We start from the raw sequence: 11,288 nt of genomic DNA on the forward strand, positions 1-11,288 counted from the left end.
ACACGCTACACACCCTTTCGCTTCACGAGTGCATATGAAACTGTGTGAGTGCACACATGCACACAGTTGACAGGCAGTGAGTGGAAATGAAGGATTTGGAGTTCTATCCCGTTACATTATGCAGCAGATGGCGTTCAGGCCAAGCCCGGCCAGGCCTGTCCCAAGAGAAAGAGAGAGAGAATGAGTGGAAGAGAGGAGATGGATGGGTTGAAGAAAGACGGGTGAGGGACAGGGCTGTTGTCTTTGTTTTTATTTGTTTGTTTAACTTGCAGGAATACATGTGTTTCCTATTTTTTGATGGGCTCCTCTGTGTTGTGTATGGTACGCCGTCCTCATTCCATTCCTTTCCTCATCCTTTCTGCTCCATCCCCCCATCCTGCCCAGCTGAGGCTACACCTGAGCCCAGCCACAGAGGCTCCGACCCCAGCTGACCCACTGCCAAGAGAAAAGAAGCAGACAGAGGACAGAGGCGGGAAAAAGGTGACAGTATAGAGGGAAGAGAAATTAGTGAGCAGGATGAAGCTGCAGGTACACTTTAAAAAGATTTACGCGCGTGTGTGTGTGTATGTAGATTTCTATACATATAGTCCAGTTAGTTGATACTATAAATACTGAGAAATTCTAGCAGCTCCTTCCACAGTTTTTAAAATAAATAAAAATCAGAACGCAACTGTAAAGCAGCAGGATACTGTGACTAATTTGAAGAAAATTCACACATTTACTGCAGTTGACTTGATCAAATGCCACAATCAATATGTGCATGCACACAGAAACACATACAAAAGCAGCCTGTTAAGTCCCCCCAGATCTTTGCCCCCGGCGTTTTTTGTTTAGTGTTTTCACGAATTAATTGAGCCAACGCTCAAGTGTGGGGCCAGATGTCACTGCAACCTGTGGGGATTATTACAAATCTGTTTCCCTTTGTTTGTGTGGACCACTTGAAACCGCAACATACTTGGGTTCTTCACTAAAGGAAGTTTTAGGGGAGAAACTAGTCACCAAACCAGATTGCTAATTTACAAAACCGTCGTCTTCAGAACAGAACGGTCTCACAACTGTAGATATCCATGTAGAAAGTTCAGAGACTTTTCTGTCCTGCTTCCAATGATCCACGTTCTGTGCCCAATGACCACCGGGGCCCCCTGATGTCCTCCTGGTTTGGCCCAAAACAGTATCATGCTCCTTGGCAGAGCTCTGGTCCTAATGAACTCATCAGCCAGCTGGAGACCCTGGATGGGAGGAGAGAGGCCACTTGGGGGAAGTTGGGGTGGGACGCAAAATGTAGGTGGAGGAAGAGATGGAAACGAGGAGGGGATTTATGATTCTGCTCCAGCAGGGAGTTGAGATGAGCAGTGGAGAAGAAACCACTACACATATGCCCAAAGTGAACTTTTCAACTAAATATTGCAAAATTTAGATCATGAGTAATCATAGAAACGGGTACCAATGAAACGTTAATGTGAGGGACAGATTTATTTTTTCAGAATTGGAAGAAACAATAAAAAGGACATTTTCTCAACTGCTATTGAGGAGGCACACTGGTGTTGCCCTTGTACTGTTAAAAAAACGTTCCAATTTCTTTTTTTAGTCTATTTTGAATAATTGAATGGTAGACCACTTGTACTAAAGTTTAAAAAAAAAAAATCTGCAGCAGAACTATTGCAAAGCAATGGGTGGGATGGTGGTTATGGGGGGAAATTAAATGACTTTCCAGATCCTTTTCCATATTGTTTCTATAATTTTTTTTTCTTCAAATCTTTAATATTTATCATATATCTTTTAGATTTCAATTACAATTATACACAAAGGTCATGTAAACAGTATATCAGTATATACTGATCTACTGATTCTAGTATATCAGACATCCTCTGGAAAGATATTTTCCTTCGAAAACAGCTTGTAATGCACAGTCAACTAACTCATCATAACTCTCTGGCTCATACCAAGTGTGTGTGTGTGTGTGTGTGTGTGTGTGTGCGTGCGCCTGTGTGTTTGTGTGCGTGTGTAAGAGAGCGAGACAGAGAAAGAGAGCACCTTTTGCGTGCTCATATGTGTCTGGGTGGTGAAGAACGTGCAGGGCGTCCTGCTGGGAGCACAGATGGTGCTGAGGCCTGCCACTGCAGCTCTGATGATGGCCACATTCTCACATGGGACCCCCAGCTTTCTGGATCCCACACCTCCTGTTCAGGCCTGAATCAAAACCCTCATCCCCATCCCCTGCAATCACACACACACACACACACACACACACACACACACACACACACACACGCACACTCAAGGCCAAGGTCCAGGCCACTGCCTATTATGCTTCTCTGGAAAGGGACCACTGAACACAACACATGGACAAGTTGGTGTTCACACATTGCCCAGAGTGTTCCCATGTGAGTTGCTGTGTGTCTTGGTGATGTAAGTGAAGTGGATGAGTTGAGTTCTGGGCCTCGGAACATCTCCTGGCTTCATCACCCTCTCTCTCTCTCCCCCCTTCATTCTGGCCTCTAATTTCTTCCCTCTCCCACGTATTGCCCCCTGTGGCTCCCCATCCACCTGAGAGGAGCCTCATACATCTCCTGACAAAGTGACTAATCCTTCCCATTTCACGGCTCCGTCCCGCTGCACCCCCAATGTTTGAAACCGTGAGTCTGTGATAGGTGACAGGTGGGAGGATGTCACGCCAGTTCAAGGTGTTTCTTGTTGTAGCAGGCGCTTCAGACAGCTGTGGCGCCCACATGACGAGCTCTGACTGATTAGAGAAACAACTCCTCAACTGCAGATGTCTCATCACAGTGACATCACCTTCTGATGGCATCTTGTAAGAAATGATGTGATCCTACACTGAGAAATGTTTTCCAAAATTCCGATTTCAAACTTATTATTTCTTATTATGCAGAAGCAATATAAGGCCTCAGCTGTGGCGGTACAAAAAATAATCAGCGCCATAAATCAGCAAGGCTTTGTGTGTCTGCCATACAGGGATGACAGTGGAGAAAGAATTCTGAGGAAATGTTTAAGTCAAAGCTCTATAGATAAATTAGGCCATTTGGGTGTCAAATGCATAACGAGTTGTTCATTTCTCAAGCTGGACTATACATAAGCTGGGGGCAGCGATAGTTTTCATATAATGAAGATATTTTGTCGTTATTTGAACGCGGTACTGTTATTTTCATGAGTTTGAACCAGCAAAAGTGCGTCTTTTTGTCTTTTCATGGTTTCAAGCATGCAAAAATAATTTATTTTTGACACTGCTAAACATCATTTTGAGGCCGTTCCTTTTTTTCTTTATTAAAAAGTAACTTGTTAAAGCAGAAACAGACTGAATCCCATAATTGTGCCAGTCACCTGTTTATTAATACTATGTTTAGAATTCCCAGAAGTGTGACATCATGTTAGATATAGTGCACATTAGAAATATGTTTGAGACAGGTCAGTGAAGTCGTTTACCAGAAGCCTCATCATGACTAAACCCACAGTCATCCCACCAAAATGGCCATTCTCTCGTGTCTGCACCATGCTGCAGTTTACCTCCTTGTCACCACAGTTGGTACATCAGCTGTGGGATGTAATTGCAGCAGGCACAAACAAAACAGCATTGGAGGGGTCCTTCGCGTCTTTGGCCAAGGGCCTTGTGGACTGAGGAGGGGTCCAGGGTGATGCAGACCACCAAGCATCCCCACTTCTCCGTCTGTGGAGCAATTAGGGTGGTGAGCCGTGCGTGTGTGTCCGTGGGCTCCAGCTGTCAGAAGGCCTCTGTCTCCTGGTCCTGACATGTCTCCGATACACCCCACTGTGAGTCTCTCTGTGCCACACACTCCGTAGACCCAGCCTGAGCCCAAGGCCAACTGTCCTTCATCTCAAACATGTGCAAATTCTCCCCCTCTGTCACGTACACACACACACACACACACACACACACACACACACACACACACACACACAAGTGAAGAAGGAAGTAGTGCAACAGTGCCAGAAGGACAACATCAGTGAAAGCCCTGTGTGTGTGTGTGTGTGTGTGTGTGGTGTGTGTGTGTGTGTGTGTGTGTGTGTGTGTGTGTGTGTGTGTGGCTGCCGGCCACGGCAAGTCATCCGTGCTTCCCCTTATCGTTTTAATCACCTCGTTAGGCGCAGCTAGTCCACATAGTCGCTGGCCACTGAGCCTCCTCTGGAACCGTGCCCTCCTAACCTGACACTGGTGCCACTGGGCACACGGATGGAAGGTGGGAGGAGGGAAACTTTCCTATGTAAAATATAGCTAGATGCAGTTATACACAATGCTGACCATTGCAACAACACTCCAATGTTCATAAAATACACAAAGTGAGCAAATAGTCAAGCTCAGGACCCGGCTGAGATACAGTAATGTAAGTATAGCTGGAGTTTAGCAACAATACTGCTAAAAATGTGGCACTGAGATCATTCTAAAAACTGCAAAACCATTTTATTATCAATAATTACAGGATCAACAAAACCGGGCTACAATATACAATATTTGATCATCATGAGGCCTGACTGAAATCATCATCACACTTGTGTATTTCACATGCACACTTGAAACCAATACTTTTGTTTCAGCAATTCATATCACTTTTTTATTTCTAATTTTTTTAAACTTAATTTACACAAGATTTCGTTGGGGGAAAAAATCTGCACTTCATCTTTCCAAATGAAATAGTTGTCTGGAACTACCTAGAAATTGCCTTGGAGGCGTTTTGCGCGGCGGGAAACCACTTTTTGACATGCAGAGATCACTTCTTTTTTTTACCTGTTCAAAACTTGTGATTACAGAAACCCAACAGAATCAAACCACACCTGCTGTCTGGAGTGATTATTTGACAGGTCGGAGTCAAACAGCAGCTTTGCGCCATCACGAGACAGATTTCGTGCAAATCCAGATTCTAGCCGGATCCGCTGATAATTTGAGAGTATCCACTTCATTATAGATATTTTAAAAAAAAAATCTCATCAAACACGTGCACAATCTCACACCACGGACACGCGCATTGTATTTTTTCCATCCTTTATCATGCGCTCATCTCTGCTTTCCCTTTGCCCACTACTCCCACGGGAGGGAGAGCGCTTGAGGGCTGAGGGGCGTGAAGAAGGGGAGGGAGGGGGTGTGTGAGGGAGAGAGGGTGAGGGAGGGGGCGGTGTTAGACAATACCATTCCTCAAATATATTCCATCCCCTCTGTCCCTCAAGTGAGCCTTTATTAGTCGGGATCGTTTGGATCTTATCTCGCACATGACACTCGGCGGAAGAAAAGAGAGAGAGGCGGATTATCTGCGCACCATCCCTCGTTCCTCTGCTTCTCGACACGGAGGAACCTCGCTTATCTCGCCTCTTTATCAGCATCTTTAGCAGGCGGAGGGACGAGTAGCTCTGGCTGCACTTTTCCAGCTATCTGCCCATCTCCTCTATTGTCTCTCCAGATCAGACTGGAATCTGACTAATCCCGTGTTACAGCATCATTATCTTTATTTTTCTTTAATCTGCTATTTATCTTTCAATTCGCCGGGCTGTTTGCAGCTGCGGTGCTCCTCCGTTGACGTTTGACCCCAGCTGTGATTCCTGGGTGTTACAAGTTCGGGACAAAAAGAAAAGTAAAACTAGTTTATTTTCCCTAGCTGCATTAATTATTGCATTGTTTTTATTTTGTTTTCCCGAGACCGGGGAATCCTCTTAGCACCATCTGACGGCATTTAGTTCGCTGGAATATGAGTTAATTTGGAGTTGAAATACCGTCCAAGAGGAATTTTGAAGTCACTTTCCAAAATACGAAATTTTGCCTCGCAGCTCTTTTGTCAAGGTGAGTCTCAAAAATTTCACAAACAAATCAGTTTAGTTTAATTTGCGCTGTTTTGAAATTGATTTTTGTAGGTTTTTTTATGTAGCACTGTAAAATAGACCACGGGTATGATGACTCTTAAAGTTTTAAAGTGCTAAGATGTCCTGCGGGTTTACCCTGACCGGCTATATGACATTATTTTACATTCATCTTTGCCGTCTTATGGGTCCAGGCTGTCAAGCCATCCTGACTCCAGCCAAGCAGATGTGTTCATCACACTGTGACAGATGGCCAATTCTGATTATGTTAATTCACAAAAAAAAGTTTCTGCTTCATAAATGATCACAGCTTACATTATTTCAAAGGCATAATAATTACAATAAATTAACACAAAAATCAAATGGGGAAAAAATGAAGGCTATGTTGGCTTTTAAAAGCCTATTAAATAAATTCTTAAAGAGACTTTTTGTGCAATGTAGTATTTACAGTATTTTATTTTATCGTGCAACGAAATGTAGATTTAGATGTGTTGGGGCCCTTGCACCCAAACAATAATTCACTTTGGGATGTCTCATTCAGGGCCTCGGGGTTGTAGAAAACACTGACAACAGTCCCGTTTGGCTGGCATCTGCTCGTTATCATTATTTTTATTTATTTTTTTAATTTTAGTTTGGATCAGTCTGTATTGTTAACACCGACTTTCTTAAAAGGATACTACTATTTTAGAATGTGCATCATATTTGTGAGCGGATGGTTGAGATCAGTGGGGATTTTTTATACCACAGGTTCCTGTGGAGGAGTGAGCGACATCTTCAGAGATTCAAAATGATGCTGAGTCCGGACCAGGCTGAGACGGACCTGTCATGGACTCAGTCCGACTCGGAGACCATGCTCAACGGCTTTAAGTCGACTGGCTGCACCTCGGACGAACCGGCGGAGGGCGAGGAGCGAGCGAAATGCAAAGCCGACCCTCCTCTGAGCCGCGAGGAGAAGAGGAGGAGGCGGAGGGCCACGGCCAAGTACCGCTCGGCCCACGCCACCAGAGAGAGGATCCGGGTGGAGGCGTTTAACGTGGCCTTCGCGGAGCTAAGGAAATTACTCCCCACGTTGCCCCCGGACAAGAAACTCTCCAAGATCGAGATACTCAGACTGGCTATTTGCTATATATCCTATCTCAATCACGTCCTGGATGTCTAAAAGTGCCCCCACCCCTCCCCATTGAGACAAAAATGGATGGGTTATTGGACTTCAGGCGCCTGCTGCGCGTCAACTGGGTTTGGCAAGGTTGGCAGCTACGACTGATGGGGGGGAATTTTAAACGCATATGCATTACTGATACATTCTGCTTTTCACCCAGCTCTCAAACACAAAAAACACACGCCCGAATAATGTTCGTGAAAGTGAAAGTAGTGTCGGAGTCTGCAAAAACTGAAATAATAATAATTTTAAAAAACTATTCTTAAACCCCCCCCTTCTTAGGAAATCCCATCGGTCATCTGCGGATGCTGCTGGACGTTGCCAAACCTTCCGGGTCCGTTCGTGTCTGATATTGAGGCGTGAAGTTGTCAAAGTCTCAACACTGAACAAGTCGTTAGAACTGCTGGATGCAATGACGACAATAATGATCATAGAGCAGTAATGAGGAGTGTTCAGGTTACCCACTTAGACGCAACAACATCTGGAGGGATTGTCGTGATCACGAAATTGGCTTTCAGAGAATCTTTAATTTGATCAGTCTTACAGAATGACATTAGTTTGACCGTATAAAATGTCAGGTGTAACATCCGGTCCGAGCCTGCCTGCATCAACTGGAGGCTTCATGAAAAAAACACTGTTGCGTTTTTAAGTTCAAAATAACGCTGATAAACGACATAGCTGCTTTAGGTCTAGTGTAGATGATGTTTTTCCGCAAGGGAATAAAAAAGATTCAAAGCGTAAGTGCCACTTATGACATAAAATTGTGACCTTAATGTTTTTTTCCTTTTGAAAGTGTACAGAATTATTTATTTATTTGTGTTAATATTTAAGGCTATTTAATTTATGTTGTAATCATAGGCTGGCGTCTTTTTTGTATAAATGTATATTGTTTGTTGCTTCTATATGTTAGACTGTGAAATTGAACAAAGTGATGTGTTCTGCTCTTAAAAATGGCACTTTGTGTTAATTCATAACTTATTCTTTTGACCTATGTTTGTCATCTTTTTAATGTCACGTCTGTTGTCTATCAATAGCAACAATAAGCACTTCAGAATGGGGCTTAAGGCTCCATCAAATTTTATTTCCCTAAATTATGTTAAGAGGTTGCTCCCAGAATACAAATCGGATGCTTAGAAAAAAAGTATGATGAGAAAACTATTTCACTGACAGAATAATGTAATGGAGTAAATTCACGTTGACCACATTCTCCACTGTGGGTCAACACTGCGATTCGGAAGCAAACCTCTTTTTGCTGCGACCAAAAAGACAACAACAAAAAAAACCACACTAATAATAAAAAAATAGCCTGAACTTATTATCTTGAAGTTCAAGTTTTGATGTTGTTATTTTCACAAAATGTTTATTTATTTGTCTCTACTTTGTATTAAGAAATTCAACAAGTAATTTTATAGTGAAAGGAAAAAAAAAACATATCCTCTATCCAAAGATTTTTTTGTCTCTTCAGGGTTGTGTAGGCTACTTGTTGCTTTATGCAGATCTTTTGTAGTAGATATCGTGTGACAGCTGGTTTCTATTGGACAGACTTTTCATATTTTCCGGTGTTATTTTTAATTAAAATGGAAATACTTTAAAGAAAGAAAAAAAGTCTTGACATTTTTTAAGCCGATCTGCGTGACATGAGGGTCAAACGCGGACTCGTGCACATATGTTTAGCTGTAACATGCAAATCAGCGTGCAGAGCTTTTCTGAACCTATAAGTTTACGTTCACATTTATTACATTGTACAAACAGTACAAGGTGAAGTGCAGATTTCAGTAAATACACACACACACACACACACACACACACACACTCACAGTGGTCAGCAGCTAAAGGCAGTGGTAGACTACATCTCTGCTCCTGGCTGAAAGGCTCTCTCCCTCCCCAGAGAGGGGGCAGGTGTTACTCCAGACGAGCCAAGACAACCAAATTACTGGCCGTCTGGCACCTCCCGTGGGAAACCCAGGGAGAGAGGAGGGATGGGAGAAATGGAAATTTATGAGCAAGTGAGCGCAGAGATGTAATATTGCCAAATGGTGTGAACACAGGATCCAAATAGGTATCTTTATTTCTGATACACACCTATATATTTATCGATTGCACCATGAAAAGCTTCACCGGCTGAAACGGGTGCTGTGTGGGAGATGTGGGAGTGCTTGAATTCATTAGACTATCATGGGAGATCCTTTTTTTTTTCTGTAAAAGCACGAGTGGCCCCAGTGGGGTTCAAACCCTTCACCCTGGAAATGCCAGTGTTAAGCTGCTCCAATTGAGCAACAGACAACATCGTGTCAAATACTCATTAGAAACATCTATACAAACCATTCTATCATGTCTCCAGGTGGCCGGCGGAAGGTTTACACAGTGCCACATTTCTCTTTTCAAACGGGTACGTGAAGGTAGCGTAAAGTGCTCTGTTTCTTCACCGGGGCCACCTCTCCCCTCACATTTGTCCGCATTCTCAATCTGACTTTGACATTTTCTATTTCAGCCACATCAATGAATTACTGATATAGAGAGATTTCTATGTGAATTGCAGGAAGGAACCGTGGCAAAGGTTAAAAGTTCTTCCTGACCTTGTTCACTCCGGTTTCCTAATGACTATGACACACAAATATGTTGCAACAGTATTTAGGCTCCAGATTTTCACCAGGTTAACCAGTGTAAAATTACAGCCAGTCATGTATTGTTGATCCAGCTTTGTACTGGAGCTATGAAAGTTTGAATGATAAAGGTTTTTCATTTTTTTTAATCTTCTTTCAGTTGGAACCATCTTTATCCATTCTAAGCAGATTTATTTGCAAGGCAAATATTACCGTTGGTAACCACGAACAGAAATTAGCTGCCCACAGTTGGTCATCTGTTGCTTTTTCCTCAGTTCTAACAGCAGTCAGTTTTTCCCAGGTATAGATTTTCCCCCCACAAGATTATTTATTCTACTGTGAACATATCCAGAGGCTGGAAATCAATGGCTGTTTTGATTTTTTTTTCTTTATTATTTTGCTTTATTTTCCTGTTCAGCCTTTAGCAAAATTAAGGAACTCATCTGCAGGAATCATTTCTCTCCAGAGTTTGTTTCTTCTTGTCTGCATAAAGTCTTTTCATACTCTCCGACATGCTCCTTCATGTCTTCCTCTTTGATGAAGACTCTCCGTGGTCACAAATGGAAACCAGTGGCAGATTTTGGAGATTGTAACTGTCAACAGTTGGAGAATCGGCATATATTAGCTTGTGCAGTATCTGAGGGCATGCCAATATTTACACTCCACATCATCCAATGATTGGATCATTATCATATATTGCAAGCTGTTTTGGGGGGGGTTGATATTGTGAGGCTATAGCTTGAAAAATGGAGTCAGATTTGTTCATCTTTTTTTTTTTTGCGAGCATCTGAAGGCCCCGGTTTTATTCCGACGCCATCCTCATTGCTGTCATTGCATCAACAGATTGTCCCCTTCAGAATGCAAAACAAGCTCTGTGAGTCTGGCAGTGTCTGGAGATAGACTTCTGCTCAAGCTTATTGAATAGAGAGGTCCATCTGCACACCTCCGTAAAGCAAGCCATTTGTGCCCTTCATCCCAAAAGCTTCCATAGTTTCAGACCTCTTCAATTCTTTACCCCCCTCCCCAACCTCCCATGAAGGGGAGGGGGGGGGGGGGGGGGGGGTAAAGTGACAGTCGAAGCCCAAACTGCTGAGGGCACTGAACAGCCCGTCTGACAGCGTTTCACTACAACCCCCCACCCTGGTTGCGCTGTGGGCTTATGTAATGGTGAAGGCCGTGGAGTGACCATATGTCAGGAGGTGTGTGCAGACAGCAGGGGATTATGCAGTGGCCATTATCAATGTTTGGACATCCCTCTCCTCATCATCATTCAGGTAGACTCAAAGCCAGGAGGAGCGCGAGCATGCATACATGAGCGTGCTCTCTCTCTCTCTCTCTCTCTCTCACACACACACACACACACACACACATTGATTTGCACATTTAATTCTGAGAGCTCTGTGTAAATTGGACAGAGAGTGAGAGTGTGACAACAAACAGCCATATGTTCACAGTATGCGGAACAACATTTGGAGCTTTTTGTGCTGCCTCCTTTTCCCCCTCCATCTCCTTTCTTGCTTGTTGGACATTATGGAAGTGTTCATGTTCAAGGCAAGAACCACCCCACCCACTCTACCTCTACGTGCACATCCTTGTGAGTGTGTGTACATGGCTGTGTGCATGTGGGTGTGTGTGTCTAATATGAAGGGTGCTCATGCAGCCAAAGTACAAAGCCCAGTCCATGTGTTGAAATGCAGCCCCCGGGA

The 11,288-nt window shown here is 43.5% G+C and overlaps 1 protein-coding gene across 1 annotated transcript; it reads left to right on the plus strand.

Moving 5' to 3' along the window:
* The first annotated feature begins 5,145 nt into the window (after positions 1-5,145).
* On the plus strand, positions 5,146-8,584 carry nhlh2 (nescient helix loop helix 2). The gene is made up of 2 exons (XM_057028060.1): positions 5,146-5,803; positions 6,568-8,584. The coding sequence occupies exon 2, from the start codon at positions 6,608-6,610 to the stop codon at positions 6,977-6,979; it is 372 nt and encodes a 123-aa protein (XP_056884040.1). The 5' UTR covers positions 5,146-5,803; positions 6,568-6,607; the 3' UTR covers positions 6,980-8,584.
* Positions 8,585-11,288: the final 2,704 nt, after the last annotated feature.

The sequence above is a fragment of the Takifugu flavidus genome, chromosome 3, assembly GCF_003711565.1.
Source record: "Takifugu flavidus isolate HTHZ2018 chromosome 3, ASM371156v2, whole genome shotgun sequence".
In the NCBI taxonomy this organism is placed as follows: Eukaryota; Metazoa; Chordata; class Actinopteri; order Tetraodontiformes; family Tetraodontidae; genus Takifugu; species Takifugu flavidus.

Excerpts from the sequence above, each read along its gene's own strand:
- nhlh2 (XM_057028060.1), top strand. The coding sequence starts at position 6,608 with ATGATGCTGAGTCCGGACCAGGCTGAGACGGACCTGTCATGGACTCAG.